Below are 18,146 nucleotides of genomic sequence, written 5' to 3'. Positions count from 1 at the left end.
TCAACAACTTTTGTTGTCTCTTTGTAATCTCTCTCTTCAAGCATTTTTCAATATGTACTGCCTGGATTTACACGCTTTGATCTTGCTTTCCATTAATTTGTTACTCCGACTCCTATATTAGTAATCTAGTACGCCTTCTAATTGGTACTTCGACGGATCAAACTCCTCTAGATGGATGAATGTGTTATGCGTAGATAATTAGCTTTGAGATAGTGACATCAGCACCATGCATTAATTAGGCTTCAAGTCACATGACATGATTATTGACATCAACATCAGTACCATTGTAAGTAATGTACCTTTGTCCAGAAACAAGTTCTCAAGTGCATAAAAACGTGGACTGATAGCACAATAAGGCATATTAATAGGTAGAACTAATGAGACTTGTTATTTCTTGAGAGATTATTATCTTCCATGGTTTTAGCTGTTAAAGGCACTGTCTATCCATTCTTCACCTTGGTCCTTATGTATAATTTCTTCCCCTTTTATCCATCTTGGCATCCTCTGTATTCATTCATCTTCAAAATTTTCTAGATCATTAGTTCATTACCTAGTAGCTTTTGAAAAAGTTGTTGATAGGAATTGTATAGAATTTTCTAGATCAAATTGATGAATTGTATAGGAATTATATACTTGATGACAAAATAAATGTGTCTCGGATTGAATCTTTCCCAATGAAATGTCACAGATGGAACAAGGTGAGAGCAGTAGTCCCCTGCACATACTTTTCGTTAGTAAGACTGTCAAAATGTCTTAGATGTGCTTAATTTTTTCGCACAGTTTCAACAAACTGAGGATCAGAAACACTGTCAATTATGCGGTTATGCCATAATGTTGTCTATCAAACGACCACTGTAAAAACAAAATGTACCCATTAAAATTACAGCTAAATTCATGGATTGATGCTCCCTCTTTCTGCCTTCAAATCTCATGGATTAAAATCGCACAGTTCTGTTGGTATTTTGTAACTAAGTTATATAGCAAATCTCCATAGATGCATCCTCATCCGGCAGTCACCTAATGTTCTAAACACTAGTTAGTACTAACTAATTAACTTAAAACTACAATTATATCATAAGTACATTACAGTTTTCTACTCCACTACTCTGACGTTCCTCTCAGTTGGACAAAGTCTATCAGCTAGTTTGCGCCTTTGTGGGGATGACATTTGCAGACATGTACGGCGACATGCAACCTTGTACCTGCAGAGAAAGATCGTAAAGCAATAGCAAAGTCAAGATGTTATGGTTTATAAGAGTTTATTGAATGTAAGAAACAATGGAGCTGATAAAAAATTTTATAAATCCAGAAATCACATCAGGTATAAATATGTTGATTCAAAAATTTGCCTGCCCCTTCTCAAAAAGTAACACTCCCTTCATCCTTGTAAATAAAGCCACGTTCCGATTTTGAGCCATGGCAAAATGACAAGCCGTCTTTAACATTTAGCAAGTTAAGCTTTTCAATATTACAGTTACTGTTAGCAAAGAGTGTTATGAATGATTAGACTTAAGACATGATTGAGATCAAGTGAAGGCTAGTTAAAGTAAGTAATCAGTAATCCTGCCCCGGATAATCCGCCAATCAATAGTTTAATAAGATTTTTCACTATTGCACAAACAACGTTTGAAGGGCAAAAGGAAACTACAAGACCTAACGAACTATGGGGAAGAAAATCATAAAGAAAACTATTATCATACCTGCAGCAGGCCAATAGGTATCTGAATATATCCTTGCAGGAGAAGATCTACACCAGCTAGGATATTCTGCGGAACAGGTGTGATCAAATAGATCACATTCTTCAATGAATCAATGCCTCTCACGATACCTGGACCGCAAAATAACATTAATACAATCAGATAGCTATGTCCATACGCCAATGAATAGCGTGCTTTGCATATAGCAAAATAACTACAATATTTCTTCAAAAATTAGAAGTGTGATCTAAGTGGCATTATTAACAAAATACAGCATTTAAGTTTAAATACTTTGTATTGATTATGTCCTATAAATATATTATACATAGGACATACCAAGGCCAATGCAGACAGGCAAAGATTGAGAATCTTCACAGCTAACAGCCAATCCTACTATTGTTGCATTCAAACTGTAGAACACTTCAGAATTTGGTACCTAGCAAAATATCACATAAAAATGACCCTGATCATTGGAACATAAATGACAATGATCTACAAATACTGACATCAAATAGATAAACATGTAATTATAGGAGTAGCGATAGTTCAAAAATATACAGTACAAGTATAGGAGCTTGGTACGGAGCAATTAAAATAACATACCTCGCAATGAAGATGCCTGATTTTGATACTTGATATAGGGACTTGATAAGGAGTAAGAGAGGCTAATGCAAGAGCAAGTTCTATGATTGTGGTGATATTCATACCACTTGGAAAGCACTGCCTAAAGTAAGCCATCAGTCGTAGCTCTCTAATAAGACGTGCTTCCTTCTGCACCAACACCCTGGGAGACGGTTGAATCAACACATGAGGGGGAAAAAAAAAAATTCTCTTAATCTTCAGAAAAAGAATACAAATGGGTTCAAATAGTGATTTTTCTATTGACAAGAAATCTATGCAAGAGTAGAAACAGTAATCAACTATAAAACAAGGAGCATTGATCCCTTAAGTCCAAACTGCAGCAAGGAATAAAAGAGATAATGCTTGTTCACTGTTCAGAGAATCAGAGGAGAGGGGGTGGACGATGAAAGAATAATTTCCTGCGCTCATACACTGTTATTTCGGTTGGCAACAACTGCAGATCGATTCAATTAAACAATTACCCCTGAGGCAAATCTACCCAATTAATCAAACATTCTTTTGTCAAATTTGGTTAGAATGAACCAGGGGCCAGATATACGTGTTCTAGAAAAAAGATAAGGTTGATATGGATTTTGTTTGGACATTAATAGAACATGCAAAGCCTGAACCAATCCAGGTGTCAATTAATGTTGTGCCTACATCAGGTATAGTTAACAATCGTCTAACATCAATTTTTTCTTTCAAGCCAAACATTATTGGTCATCAGGTTCAAACATATAAGCGCTACAGCTAGGTTTTGTGGAAAACAGTCCAAAACTCACAACAGAATTTGTAGAGAAGTAATAGAACATTCATGATGACACAGATTTGAATAATTGCAGATTGCAGCCAATAAATCTAGCATTCCACCAGTTCACATAAATATGTATATCGAGAGCTTACGATCGGTTGTAGGAATCCTTGCGAGCAGAAGTGATCTCCACCAAGTTTACGGAACATTCATCAAGTTCATCAAGCCAGAATGCGCCACTAGGTAGATTCTTACGTTCAGAAGATATATTTATCTTAACCACATGTGTAGCAGAAATGTGTTTCAATATATCAACCAGTATATCAAAGCCAAGACCTGTTGTACAATAAGAATGTGAATAACACATTTATAGGATTCCCAAAGAAGAAGAAGAAAAGTACAATATTCAAGGGGAAGAGAGAGAGAGAGAGAGAATTTCACGGCCTACCTTTAACCCAACCAGGCGTGTTAATAATAAGGGGCAGCTCAGCTGCACCAGGGCTTCCATTCTTACATGAAATCCTTAGGTCCTTTCTATAGTGATCATACAACGCATATATACAATTCAAGTATGTTTCAGGGTCCCTTTTCGAAGAAACATCTCCAAAGAAATAGCATAATGTGTAGAATTGAGTGGGAATTGATAAGAATCTGTTAAAGCTCAATTATAATGTGTAGGATTACAAAGCAATCCCTTCAATGCTCCACATCTCTATCACATTTTAATGTCTGGGTGTGAAGAATCAGCTTGTTTCTACTTAGTGTAATGTTCAATATTATGGTTGATTGCCTCTCATTAGGAAGTTACCATTAGCCAAAGTTCTGCTGACATCAATCACTTTGAGTAACATCTTCAACTTCAATCACCAAGCTAGCAGGTTTAGTTCTGAAATTTGAATTTTTATAGAAGTTTCTTAAATTACCAAAGATATTTGCTTAATGCACCTCCAATGCTTGCTTGATGTGCCTGTGATGCTTAGTTGATGTACCTACAAACTACAAGTGAAAATCTTCCCCCTATACTAACTTTTACAAAAAAAAAATTCATTTTTATTTTCACCTGCTGTTTACTTGTGACGCATTCTCACCTGAGGTATATTTATCAGTTAAATTGAAAAATGCCCCAAATTTTCAGGCGATGCTTAAAACCCACATATAAATATATTAAGGATAGTAAAGACAAACAGAAGGAGGTTCGATGTTTTGTGACAAGGTTATCAGGTATTACAACTAACCAAACACATTAAATTAAAGCATACAGACAAAACATGGTCATTTTACTGCATACAAGAATAGAGCATAAGTAAACAGAGCTTCAAATAGTAAAAGACAATGTCATAGATTAAACCCAAGCATAATGGCCAACAATATGACATTGCAGATGCATTTTAATTTTTCTTTCACCAACAATATAAATAACATTCTCTTAAAGGACATGAAAGCGTATATTACAATAGGGCGTTTATACCTTTGAGGTGTCTTCAGACAAGGGATTGTTAAGTCTGGATGAAGGAAATGAAATTAATTACAAACGACAAAACATTATACAAGTAATAATTAGTGTCTTCTGATGAAACACACATAAGAGAAGGTAAAAATATATCTCAAAAATAAAAGTACCAGGAGTTGCTTCATCAATGATAGTAAGGGATAGGCATCCAGGAGGAGTGAACTCTGGCTGACCAACATCCGTATCCAGATAAGCTACACTTTTGTATCTGCCAACCAGAAGCAATCATAATATCATTGAGTGACATACGTATACAAATATTTACTCAATACAATAATAGCTATGTGAATTTCGAACTTTTACAATGTCATAATGGTTTATAACATCTGACACTTTTAACGTAGTTGCTCCAAAGTCAGCCAAGAAATCCAGGGAAAAACCGAACAATACAATTTTGCCAGCAAACATAACAAAAATGCGTTGTTTTACTATTTTGAGAAACAATGGCTTTTTTTTTAATCAGTCTGCATGCCCAAGTTCAAGGTAACACAGATAAATGTAAACTTCTTTTTCCAATAATTCTACGAAGAACCTAAAAGGGAAAATAAACTCTGCAGGAAGAATATCAGTATAAGCTCAAATCCAGATACCAATTTGATTGAAAAAATCCAATCAGCAACAAAACTGAACTATTAAAAATTATAACATAAATTATGTAAATGATTTTCAGTTACACAAGTTCATTACATAAACTAACACAATCCGAACATACAAAAGCTAGGGGGTTCATGTAAGACCCTAATTACATTCCAACTTTACCAAAGTATTCAAGTTCACACAGTACACGAATAATACTCCGTAGCAAAACCAACAACTAAGCAGAACAACCACAAAATGAAACAAAAATTCTGGACAAATCTTTAACTGCCCAAAAAATGCCATATAACTTATGAGAACTCAAATGAAATTATTTGCCAATATACAAAATAGAGAGGAATCTAACCTAGGGAGGAAAGTGTTAAGGAGGTAACGAGAGAAAGTGGTTTTGCCACTGTTCTTAGCGCCGCAGATGAATACAACAGGAGGCAGTGATCTGGTAAAACTTTTTGCTATGGTGTCTGCAGCAGCTGACCATTCTTCAGAAATCTCTATGCCTGGTGATGGGGTCTTTCTTGCTGGAGCAAAAGCCGCCATTCCTTCTCCTTTCCTCAATAACTCTGTACTGTATGTGTCTGCAATGGCGAAATCAGAAACAAGATTTGTTTATGAGAAAGGGTGTACCTTATTGATGGTTTTATATAAGAAATTTAGATCAAATAAATTAATCACATAAATCAAATTCCAATACTATAGTCCAAAAAACCAATATCTAACTCTTATCCTTCATCTTTCATGCTATATCAACTTCCCAAATCATCACAAATTAACAATCACTTTATTAACATTCGAAATATTACAGATTTTGGCAAATTTCTAACCATTTTGCTCAACAATTAAAACAAATGAATTGAGTATCTATCAATTTCACCCAACTATCAAATATCAATATAGCACCATTACATCAACTGATCAAAATATGATTAGATAAGCATAATCTTAATATCAAGAAAACATCAAATTAATCACGATTAAGAGCTAGGTTATGAGCTAAAAAATCAAATTATACACTAAAAAAAATTCAAACATTAAACATATAACAGCATTTAACAGATAAAAATAGTGAAATTAGAGCAACAAGGTGACATATAATAAGAATTTATAGTAAAAAAAAATAATAAAAATTGGCAATTGAGCAATTTGATTTACCTGCTACTACTATGAATATGAATGTGAGTGAAAAACAGTTCACAAATTAGGAGTGAAAATCAAATGTAAAATCCCATGTATAATGAATGAAGAAAGAGTAGAGATAGTACAATAGTAGGATTTTTAGGTTTGGAGAATCCAGATTTTGACATGTTGAACAAAATTAACAAAATTTTCACAAACAAGGGGAAAAACAACAAATTGGTAGTTTTTTGGGGAAAAAAAAAATTAAAAAATAGGGCAGGGTTTTTTTTTTTTTTTTTTTGAAGCAAAAAAAAAAAAAAATGAATGCCAATAAGTTTATCAAATGAACGTTACTGTAGTTAACATAATCAAATAAGCGTTTGTAGTCCAACGGTTAGGATAATTGCCTTCCAAGCAATAGACCCGGGTTCGACTCCCGGCAAACGCATTTTTACAATTTTTTTAACCAATCTTATCATTAGTTTTTTTTTTCCCTTGGGAAAATATACTCTTTGTTGGTAAAATAAGTTTATAAAATGGCTTGTAAATTTAGAATTTTTTTTAGAATTAATCATTATAGATTTTTAATTAACATGTGACATTATTTTTTGGTTGTTAAACATCAACATTTTATAATACGAAGTACACAATAACACAATCGATCTTCAAATGCCGACAACCACCACCAGCCAGCTAGCCCTAAATTATTTCTATTCACAAGCAGATGGCACAAGGCACAACATGACAATGAACACCTTGGACACTTAAATTTCAATTATAAGTCAAACCTTTCCTTTTCAAGTGGGAACCATTTTTGCCCCCTTAAATACCCTTATTATGGGTCCATAGAAGAAGTTTGCTTAAAACTTATTTAGCTATAATTAGGACCAATTAAAACGTAGCATTTATCAAATGCTTCTTGAATATTACTGGTATTACGAATAGTACTTATAATTGATGGGATGATTAAGACATATTAGCTTCCAATTTGGTGTTAGTGACAAAGATATTAATTATTTACTTGTTCAAACACACATTATGGAATTGATTCAATTCATTATGCCTATTGACAACGACTCAACCCTATTAGCTTTGAGTCTTCCTTCTACTCGTACCTAACTAGTCAATTGGTTATTCATCGAAGGAACATCCATTTGATCAACGCTTTACTTTTTCCTCTCTTCAAATTAATAGAGCTTATCACCTTATGTAGATTGATACCTTTAATCGATCCATGATAATTTAAGTTGTCACACTGGCTCAGTCTCTTGTAATTTAGGATATGGTTAAAATACCCCCTTCTGTTCTATTATCTTTAAGGGCTTGTATAAGTAAATATAATCATAAACCATTGCTAGCTAATTAATTTATGTAACGCATAATGCAAAAAAAAAAAAAAAAAAAAAAAATTAATGAAACCATTAACTATCAACCTTATTTTAATTTTTCTTTGCATAGCAATTAGTTAATTTAGTATTGGACTCGATATTTATGTAATTGTATATACTACAACGAGCATTATATTGCCATTATTCTCCGTATTATTTTAAGAGGAAGCTAGGTATCAATATACCTATACTAAATTAGTATAGAGCTTGTTTGGCATCATTTTTTGTTTTCAGTTTCCTGTTTTTTGGAAAACTAAAAACCAAAAACAGGAAACAAGAAAAAGGTGTTTCCACTGTTTTGTTGTCAGTTTTCGAAATTATCATGATTTTTATAAGTCTAAATAATTTTTTATCAAAAGGTTTTGTGTGAGACCGGACTCACGTGAGACCGGGCTCAATAACAAAAGTCCAATAAAAAGGTGCGGGCTAACTAAACCCGATCGCGAGGCCCGCAACACCAAAAACATGATAGTGGACTCACGTGAGTCCGTCTCACCCAAAACTTTACCATTTTTTATTCATTATGTGACACATATAATATACTTTTAAAAAACAAAAAACCAAAAAACAGAAAACCACAGTGATGCCAAACAAACTGTTAGTTTTTTGTTTTATATTTTGAAAGATAATATACTAACTTTTTTTTTTTTTTTTTTTTTTTTGTAGAATTATTAACTTTGCTAAAAATTTCATTATTTTAATATTATTATTGACTATTGACTTACATAGTTACATTTCTCTAAAAACTTCTATATTTCAATTTTAAATTTCAATTATTATTGATTTTAAAAATGAGCATGGCTCAAGAATTATCTTAGTTATATAAACCACGGCTAATTAATTTTATAACTTGGGTTGACCTTGCCGTCCATGTAGGGGTGTCAATCGGTTTTGCGGTTCGATTTTTGGTTCGGTTTATCGGTTTTCGGTTTACAACGGATCGGTTTTTAACGGGTTGGAATTATTATCGGGTCAGTTCGGGTCGGTTTTAAATAATTTCGGGTCGGTTCGGTTAGGTTTGTTTTTATTACAGTTTCTTTTCGGGTCGGATTCTAATCGGGTCGGGTTATAATTGGTTCGGGTCATAATCGGTTCGGGTTAAAGTCGGTCGGTTTAAAAACGGTGTTTGTCAGTTTAAAGCGGGTTTTGGGTCAAAACATATCGGGTCCTAATCGGGTCGGGTTGTAATCGGTTTAGGTCATAATTGGCTCGAGTTGAACATAGTCGGTTTGATAACTGGTTTTGCCAGTTTTAAACGGGTTACGTTAACGTATATATCCTAGTATATCTCAACATTCTATAATTAGTTATTCCAATAGATCATACGGAGTATTAATTAGTTGTTTAGCTTTAATTAAGTCCCTTTTCTGTATAAAGATTTTCAGAATCAAATAATAATAACAAATCTAGAGTAAGCTTTTGATTCAGATTTTTTTTAATACAATATAGTGTTCGGCTTTAAGTTACAGGTTGTAAACGATTTGGGTTTATCAGGTTTTTGTCGGGTTTAATCGGTTTCGGTTTACAATGGGTCGGGTTGCTATCGGGTTCGGAAGTACTTGGTTCGGGTTGTTCTCGGTTTCGGGTTGTATCAGTTCTGCTTGATAACGGGTACGGTTCATTAACGGTTCTCAAACATTCGGATCGGTTCAGTTTCAGGTTTTAAAAAATCGGGTCGGGTCGGTTTACGGTTTTAAAATAACAGGTTCATAGCGGTTCGGTTCCTTTTCGGAACAGTTCGAAACAGTTTGGATTCACCAGTTCGGGTCGGTTTTTGACAGCTCTACGTCCATGCATTTCTTATTATGTTATATGTGCATAGTACGTAATTGACTGTTTCTGTTTTTTTAGGTACTCTAAATTACTACCGAGTATAACATTAATCAGTCAAACATTGTATTTGAGTTGGTTAATTATTCATAAAAACAAGGGAATTTTTTATTTTTATTTTTTTTATCCTTCCAATCCTCTTAGCTTGACGGAATAATTGAATCGTTGTGTTCTCATAAATAATGTTGAATCAAGAATGGCTGGTTTCGAATTAATCTACTTTTGATTGTTTAGGACCATCGAATTCCGTAAACACTACAAATAATTTAGATTTTAAAATGGGTCATTTGGGTGTAATAAGTAATATCCAAATTAATCACCAATTCTTTGAATTAATTGTCTTTCTTGACTAAAGCTAGGACTAGTAATCCTACAACTCAAAATATATCCTCATATTTCTTTCATACATTTGCATGCATGAGAGTATGAGACCAATTATGTAGGGCTCGTTTTTCTTGATACATGCATTTTGTTCATTACTTCAGAACATAATTAATGTTGTCAACTCGCATTTATTTCATTCCAAGTACTTACATTTTTTTGTAGGAGTATATATTTATTAACCTTTATTTTAGTAATTAATTAATTAAACTTCAATGTTTGAAGTACTCATACTAAATTAAACCCATAGTAAATACTCCATATGTTTTTAAGTAAATATGAGAGTAACTAACATTATAACAAATGAACAATCACTTAGGCCCTGTTCTCTTCACCTTAAAAAAATAATATTAAGTAAAATAATTTCAGTTCAGTAAAAATAAGTTTAGTTCAGTAAAAATAATTTCTGTTCAGTAAAAATAAGTTCAGTTCAGTAAAATTCAGTTTTCTTAAAGAAGAATTATAATAGAAAATCAGTAAAAATAATTTAAGTTCAGTAAAAATAATTTCAGTTCAGTAAGGCCCTGTTTGATTCACCTTAATTTTGCTGAACTGAAATTATTTTTACTGAACTGAACTTATTTTTACTGAACTGAACTTAATTTTACTGAACTGAAATTATTTTTACTGAACTGAAATTATTTTTACTGATTTTCTATTATAATTCTTCTTTAAGAAAACTGAATTTTACTGAACTAAACTTATTTTTACTGAACTGAAATTATTTTTACTGAACTGAAATTAATTTTACTGAACTGAAATTATTTTTACTTAATATTATTTTTTTAAGGTGAATCAAACAGGGCCTAAAAATAAGTTCAGTTCAGTAAAAATAATTTCAGTTCAGCAAAATTAAGGTGAATCAAACAGGGTCTTACTACGAGTTTTTGTATCACATGTACTAACAATATACTCACTCTACTCAATGTTTGCCTGTTTGGCCTGTTTGCTAGCTAAATATGGGTCATGGACTTTATTCAATTGTGCTTAAACTATTAGATTGGCCTAATAATCTAATATACAAAGTATGTATAACCTTGGGATATTATCGGTCACCACACAATACTATGATAGGTTTAAACTCATCCTATATATAACATCTCAAAAATCAATTAAAATAGCTTCTTACTTTCGGGAGGTATAGTAAGGATGAAGTAGAAATGCAAAATATAAAGTAAATGTAAGAAAAAAAACAAAATAAATAAGGATTGTGCACATTTACTGAACTGAACTAAACTGAATTGAACTGATTGGAGCTGAACTGAACTGAATAGAGCTGAAATGAATATTTTATGAGAGAAGGAAAGAAATGAACTGAATTGATTGGAGCTAAAGTGAACAGGCTTTAAGTAGCTAATTGTTATTTTTGGTTAGAATAATTTTGATTGAATTGTTGGAAAATGAAAAGAAATAATCAAAAGAAAAAGACCTTTTCTAGGAAAATTATTAAACTTTCACATTTTGACACTTCAAGTTCAATAGAAATGAATGGAAAAAATGATAAAATAAAGTCAATCAATTAATTAAATTTCCTTTCAATTCCCTTACAACAATTATTAACCAATCAAATTATTCCACCTATTAACTATTACGTATCACATCAAATATGTAAACAAAGAAAATATCCTTTTTCCACTCCTTTCCTTTTTTGTCCTCCTTTTCTATTAACCATTAAAATCAAATTAACCTTTGTAATCTCATACAAATTTATACAAAGTACTCCTATTACTTTTACTTTGTTTCCAGAAAAAAAAAAAAGTATTCCTATTACTTATTTTAGTGCGAGTCTCCCCCAATCGAAAGTGATTTTACTAATCAAAACTAATTTATCTTAAGTAAACGTCAATTAATTGCCCCAGGGTATTTTCAACGGTATTTTCAGCTCATAAGTGTCGTGTACACCAACACTATAATATTTAAGAACTTCCAACCCATATAATCTTGAGTATCAAAAAAAAAAAAATCTTGAGTTCTTGACTATTTAGAGACACAATATTCCAAAATGTCCAATTTCCAAAATAATTTTTATAGACTTGGCTCACAATTAGGGACAATAGATAAAAACTTGCAAAATTATCTGATTTCATAAATTTGACTTCTAATCTTAAAAGGTCATACAAGTATAATACTACCACACCTCTTCCTCTTTCTCCTGCCCTTTTTCGCACAAAATTCTCACACAATAAAAACCCAATTTTTTTTTAATTTTTTTTTTTTAAACACAATTAAAATTCTGGGGGTTGCTTCCGTTGGATCTTCCTGAAACCCGGAGATCAGATCACACCAGCAGAAAAGAGGAGAGAGAAAACAAGCAAAAGATTACAACGAAAGAAGAAGTTTCACTGTTAATGGTTGTGCCCCCATTTCATAACTCTTCACTATTTCTTTCCTACCCAACTGTTTTTTTTCTCTCTCCTTTTTTCACACTTTTAGCATTGTTAAACCCAAATTCCTGATTCAAAGGAAGAGGTTAGATTACTACTCTTTGATCTGCTCATAGTTTGTGGAAATCCGCGGTTTTTTAGAGGTTGGTTTTGATTTACATTGCAATAAAGATTTTAGATTTGGGTTTATTATATTTCATTACTTTGATGTATGTATTTGCAGTTTGATTTTGTGAGAGTTGGTTTTCTGGTGAAATTTCGTGATTTTATGTTGTGGGTATTTCAGAATTGCTGATAATTTGATTGTTTTGTGTATTAATTTTGTTGGGTTTTGACAATATTTTTGAACGGATTAGTAATTAGTTTGAGATTCCCACTTAAAAAGGTGTAAGAGTTGTGTTTAGTACTAAGAGGGAGATTTGATTTGTATCGGAAATGAGACATTGTCAATAGGAGTTTTATGGAAAATTTGACTGAATCTTGTGTAATGGCTGGTATCCAAGACCTGGGATCGAATCGAATTTCGTATACATCATTGCCCTTTTGCGGCTCCCTGGTCACCCAAAAATGAACAATCTTGTGAGAAGGTTAGACAAATTTTGGGTTATTTGGGTTATTGGAGAAATTGGGAAATGGGAATCAGCTTTGTATAGTTGTCTTACTGCCCTGACTGCTTTCTAGAGATTTATTTCCTATGAAATAATGTGAATGATGTGCTGAAACAATTTAGCTACTAATGTCTACTGCTTAGGGATAAGAACGTGTACGTCCTCACCTCCTTGACATTTGCCAATGATGGTATTAATTGGGATTGTAATTGTTGGACCTGGGTGTATTAGCTGTTATAGCTTGGTGCATTGTAAGTGCTAATTGTGGTATACATCACATATCCAGATGTAGCAAGGTGGTTAGTAGGGGTTTATTTGGACCTATGGTTGCTATGGTGTGAATTTGGTTCAATTTTGTGTAAAGAGTCTTTCTAATAAGATATCTGTATGAGTATGAATTTTATGAAAGTCTTTCTAATAGACTTTCATAAAAGCTTTTGTAATGTCTTGAAATCTAACCTACCAATTAGCCAATGCAATGTGTTGAAGTGTAACCTACCAATTAGCCAATGATCTGTTTTATAATGTGTTTTATATTATTACCCACATTGTTTTGCTCTATAAACTCCTTGAAGAATATAATGATGATGCTGTAGCGTTTTAATCAGAGCGAGTGTTTTACCGTTGTGCATATCCAAGCTGGTGAGTCATTTTTATGTTAACAAAGAGTAACCTGAAATTATACTCTTTCCTAGCTTACATTATTGTTTCTAAGAATTAGTAGCCTAGGCGTTTCTGCATGTTTTCAATGTGTTTCAGCAAAATGCTTGAACATAATAGGAATTTCTCGGCAGTGCATTAAAGTTTAAAACTTGTCGTCTACTTTCGGGAAATGTTCGGAATAAAGAACATCTTGAATTATTAGAATGACTGGTTTTAGACTGGATTAATTTTAATTTTTTCAAGCTTAGAGGTTCAAAATTTTTCTGTTGGAAATTTATGGTCATTTACTCATACTCTGACACATGATTTTGATATTAACATGTTTGCAGGATTTCTGAATGTTAGTGTCTGGTCTGGATAAGTGGCCCATTGTATACCCAAACATACTGTTTTCTGGCAGCAGCACGTAATATATATGTTGCCAGGAGACAGATGAGTGTGCTCCCATATTTTTAGAAAACCATGGTCTTTAGCAAAATCTCAGAAATTATCTCATCTGCAACAAATCGTCCATCCATGCGGCATTCCTCATCCATCCCATACATCCAAGCTGGATTATCACCTCCAAAAGGTTCTGGCCATGGTTTTAGTTTTAGCAGCCCTGGGCATATGAACAACATGAGGCTGTCTTCATCATTACAAGACTTTTCTCAATATCGTCGATTAGATCCTGAAAACGGTGATCAAAATGGTGGGACTGATGTCATCAATGCAATGCCTCCTCATTCATCCCGTAAAGATATTTCCAGCCCTAGTTTCTCGAAGGATAAAGTGCCTCAAAACAATCCATTTACACGTAAGAAATGGGTTAGAATATTGATGATCTTTCTGTGCCTACTTTTCTTTGGTTTTCTTTTATTTATACTTGGTCAATTTCTTTATACTTTTTGGTCTGGTGGACCTTCCAAGTTTTATGTTGTGCTTGATTGTGGGAGTACTGGGACTCGGGTATACATATATGAAGCGTCTGTCGCTCACAAGAAAAGTGGTAATCTTCCCGTTGTTTTGACATCATATTCTGGGGGAGTTAAGAAGCCAAAGGGACAGAGTGGACGGGCTTATAACCGTATGGAGACTGAGCCTGGGCTTGATAAATTGGTACGTAACTCGAGTGGTTTGAAGACTGCAATAAAGCCACTTCTCCGGTGGGCTGAGAAGCAGATCCCAAAGAATTCACATAAGACTACCTCTCTTTTCCTCTATGCTACTGCTGGTGTTCGTAGGCTGCCAAAACCTGACTCTGATTGGCTTCTTAATCATGCTTGGTCTGTTCTAAGAAGTTCCCCGTTTTCGTCTCAAAGGGAATGGATAAAGATTATCAGTGGTATGGAGGAAGCTTATTATGGCTGGATAGCTCTGAATTATGAAACAGGTGTTTTAGGGGCCATACCAAAGACAGATACTTATGGTGCCCTTGATTTAGGTGGTTCATCACTGCAAGTAACCTTTGAAAGTAAAGAACCTGTTTTGAACAAAACTAATTTAAACCTGAGCATTGGACCAGTGAACCATCATCTCAGTGCCTATTCTCTTAATGGGTATGGATTAAATGATGCCTTTGACAAATCTGTTGTTCATCTTCTCAAAGGAATGCCAAAAGTGAGTATGGAAGACTTAATTCATGGAAATGTTGAGATTAAGCATCCATGCTTACACTCTGGATATAAAAGTGAATATTTCTGCTCACTATGTGCTTCCCTGAACCAAGATGCTGGGAGTCCTCGTTATAGAGAGAAAGACCTTGGCAAAAGGGGCAAACCTGGAGTCCCTGTTCGGCTTGTTGGCTCTCCAAATTGGGCAGAGTGCAGTGCAGTTGCAAAGGTTGCTGTCAATTTGTCAGAATGGTCAGATCTTAGCCCTGGAATTGATTGTGAAGTGCAACCATGCGCTCTTTCTGAAGAACTTCCCCATCCTAGCGGTCATTTTTATGCAATGTCTGGTTTCTTTGTTGTTTATCGGTTTTTTAACTTGAGTTCAGAAGCAACACTTGATGATGTATTGGAGAAGGGGCATCAGTTTTGTGGTAAAACTTGGGATGTTGCATATAAAAGTGTTCCTCCACAGCCCTTTATCGAACAGTACTGCTTTAGGGCACCCTACATAGTTTCATTATTGAGGGAAGGCTTGCACATAACTGATGGTCAGGTCATGATTGGCTCTGGTGGTACCACTTGGACACAAGGAGTTGCTCTTGTTGAAGCTGGCAAGGCATTTGCAACAAGAACAGAGCTTCATACACTTCAGCTATTTGAGATGAAGATAGATCCTGTTGTGATTTTTGCTGTTCTGTTGATATCATCATTCTTGTTGGTTTGCGCATTGTCATGTGCTGGTAATTGCCTGCCTAGATTTTTCCGCAGAACACAACTTCCTATTTTTAGGCATAATAGTGCGCCAGCATCAGTTCTCAATATTGCTTCACCTTTCCGGTTCCAGCGTTCAGGTAAGGTCTTATTTATTTATTCTATCATTATCTAAATTTCATATTGTAAATGAACAGAACAACCACCAGGTTCTGTTGCAACCAATGTTACAGTTTGGCATATTGATGATCTGCTTTGATTGTTTAGAGTATCATTTTGAATTTTCTGAAATTGTCAGTCTGCTGAGAGATAATGCAGTCCTTTAACTTTTGTATCCTCATACCTCTCCAATTAAGAGCAATACTTTGTATCTCAGATGTTGACACACTTTAGTATAGCTGTCAAGTTTGCCTCTTTTCTGCCTGTAGGCTAGTTATATTACCTTAGGGTGTAGGAGTCACAGATAGTTGCTGTTGCACTAAATTGATTTTTCACCAAAAATACTATTATGTGCTAAATAAATATACGATACAAAGACAAAGCATTGGTTTTGCTTGTTTGTATGCATCTTTTGGTCAGTACTTGTAGTTTTCAATGATGTGCTCGTTTTGTTAAGTTTTGCCTTACCAATTGATGAGATAAGAATATCTGTAATTTTCCAGGGGATGCAAGAGTAAAAATGCCACTGAGTCCAACTACTGTTGGTGATCAAGATAGGTCACTTGGTAATGGACATTGGATTGGCGGAAGCAACATTCAGCTCACTGATTCTTCTCTATATTCAGCAGTCAGTGGAGTTTCACATAGTCCCTCATCAGGTAGCTTAGGACAAATGCAATTTGACAACAATGGCATGGGTGCCATGTGGAGTCCTCATAGAAATCAGATGCGTCTCCAAAGTAGACGGTCAGCATCCAGAGAGGATCTGATGTCTTCTGTGGCTGATGGGGTGGTGAAGGTTTAGATCTCCAAAAATCCTGGTATGAGCTTGAAATATTTTTATAGTTTTACTTTTATAAACCTAGTCTTCTACATGCTACAAGGTTTCGGAGTCAGTTAGTCTTGATGTCTTATCTCTAATTGTTTCCTCTATATGCTACATGAGTTCAGTGTTAGTCAGCTGTCAAACGCTATCTCCAATTTTGTCCTCCTAGTATATATTTTTTTTCTTGGATCTTCCTTGTAAAGAATTTAATTAATGATGAAATCAATCTTGAAGAATTCTCACCTGCTTTTGTTTTCTTGTGTATTTTCCCTTAAAAGTATCCTATACATTTCATTCTTATTCATAACTATTCCACTCTTTATTTGTTGAGTTAATACAGAAAGCTCATATAGGGGTGAGAGAAAACCCTTCTTAACAGTTGTCTTTGATATGTATTAAATAGACCAAGGGATTTTTTTTTGTAGGCTTTTCTGCGAATTTGAGTTTGGCTCCATTCATTCAATGGAGCACCGTAATGAAATTCTATAGACGTTATAGTTCATCAATCTTACTATATGATCTGCCAAATAGACTATTCACTCATTATTCACATGCCTACAGAAATGTCCCTGACTGGGATGTTAGCCTGCTAATGAACTATTCATGACTGGAACACTGGAAATCGCCATTACGTTTATTCAAAGAGGAAAGTTCTCATTACTAGAGAGGCACATGCCCAAGCTATTCAAACTCCTAGAATGAGTATCTGGAGAGCATCGAGTATCACTCCTCTGAACCAGCAATGCCCCAACCTGTAAATTACACATTTTACCAGAGGCGGCAGCGCTTACAGAAGCTGAATATGAGTTGAGATTGTCTTGCTAACACCAATTTTCATGAATGAATGTGCTATAATGTTATTTACTGTAATCATATAGGTGACCCTGCTGGTCACCAATTGAATTTTGTTTAGCTGATAATTGATGTTGAAGAACTGATTGCCCGGATGATTCTTTCTGGTAATCAGATGGGAGTAAATATAAAACCGATATACTTGATATGGAAAATGTGTCTGTTAGACTGGTAGTTCTGCATCATGGAAGATGCATAAGAGCCTTAATGCTGGATTATGCTCATAATTTCTGCGCAAAATATTAACATCTTAACCAAGTCATCGAAGAGAGGGCAGCAGAGATTTTTCTCGGTTATTTTTGCTGGAATTCTGAGTTAAAAAATTGAGATTCTCTTTATAATTGACATTGATGTATGAGTTTACGCAGTAAAACAAATTCTTGCAAAGAGTAATGAAAAGAATTCTGAGTAATTCTTTACATTACTCTAGAATAGTTGTATCAATCAGATCTTAATTGAATTA

General features: G+C 34.1%; 2 protein-coding genes and 1 non-coding gene across 4 annotated transcripts; 2 read left to right on the top strand and 1 right to left on the bottom strand.

Annotated features, from left to right (window-relative positions):
• Nucleotides 1-797: 797 nt before the first annotated feature.
• LOC145594934 (polynucleotide 5'-hydroxyl-kinase NOL9-like) lies at nt 798-6,523 on the bottom strand. The gene is made up of 10 exons (XM_081651284.1): nt 6,326-6,523; nt 5,523-5,751; nt 4,690-4,787; nt 4,538-4,571; nt 3,518-3,687; nt 3,222-3,405; nt 2,301-2,481; nt 2,034-2,133; nt 1,701-1,828; nt 798-1,202 (listed from the first exon to the last, which is right to left on the bottom strand). The coding sequence occupies exons 2-10, from the start codon at nt 5,711-5,713 to the stop codon at nt 1,137-1,139; spliced, it is 1,152 nt and encodes a 383-aa protein (XP_081507410.1). The 5' UTR covers nt 5,714-5,751; nt 6,326-6,523; the 3' UTR covers nt 798-1,136.
• Nucleotides 6,524-6,665: 142 nt separating this feature from the next.
• On the top strand, nt 6,666-6,737 carry TRNAG-UCC (transfer RNA glycine (anticodon UCC)). The gene has a single exon. It is a non-coding gene; the product is annotated as a tRNA-Gly (tRNA).
• A 5,342-nt stretch (nt 6,738-12,079) lies between these two features.
• LOC145594539 (putative apyrase 7) lies at nt 12,080-17,838 on the top strand. 2 transcript variants are annotated; one of them, XM_081650855.1, is made up of 4 exons: nt 12,080-12,239; nt 13,873-15,986; nt 16,509-16,826; nt 17,393-17,838. In XM_081650855.1, the coding sequence occupies exons 2-3, from the start codon at nt 14,006-14,008 to the stop codon at nt 16,808-16,810; spliced, it is 2,283 nt and encodes a 760-aa protein (XP_081506981.1). In that variant the 5' UTR covers nt 12,080-12,239; nt 13,873-14,005; the 3' UTR covers nt 16,811-16,826; nt 17,393-17,838. The 2 variants fall into 2 exon arrangements, with proteins under 2 accessions (XP_081506981.1, XP_081506980.1); XM_081650854.1 differs by having other exon boundaries at nt 12,080-12,415.
• The last annotated feature ends 308 nt before the right edge of the window (nt 17,839-18,146 follow it).

The sequence above is a fragment of the Chenopodium album genome, chromosome 19, assembly GCF_948465745.1.
Source record: "Chenopodium album chromosome 19, dcCheAlbu1.1, whole genome shotgun sequence".
Taxonomy (NCBI): Eukaryota; Viridiplantae; Streptophyta; class Magnoliopsida; order Caryophyllales; family Amaranthaceae; genus Chenopodium; species Chenopodium album.
Note: the sequence above shows the minus strand (reverse complement) of the source record. Positions and strands in the feature narration are given on the sequence as shown.

Excerpts from the sequence above, each read along its gene's own strand:
- LOC145594934 (XM_081651284.1), bottom strand. The coding sequence starts at position 5,713 with ATGGCGGCTTTTGCTCCAGCAAGAAAGACCCCATCACCAGGCATAGAG. Across the intron at positions 4,788-5,522 it reads CTTAACACTTTCCTCCCTAG|ATACAAAAGTGTAGCTTATC; the intron begins GTTAGATTCCTC and ends TCTGGTTGGCAG. Across the intron at positions 3,688-4,537 it reads TGTCTGAAGACACCTCAAAG|ATGCTATTTCTTTGGAGATG; the intron begins GTATAAACGCCC and ends ATTCTACACATT.
- LOC145594539 (XM_081650855.1), top strand. The coding sequence starts at position 14,006 with ATGGTCTTTAGCAAAATCTCAGAAATTATCTCATCTGCAACAAATCGT. Across the intron at positions 15,987-16,508 it reads TTTCCGGTTCCAGCGTTCAG|GGGATGCAAGAGTAAAAATG; the intron begins GTAAGGTCTTAT and ends GTAATTTTCCAG.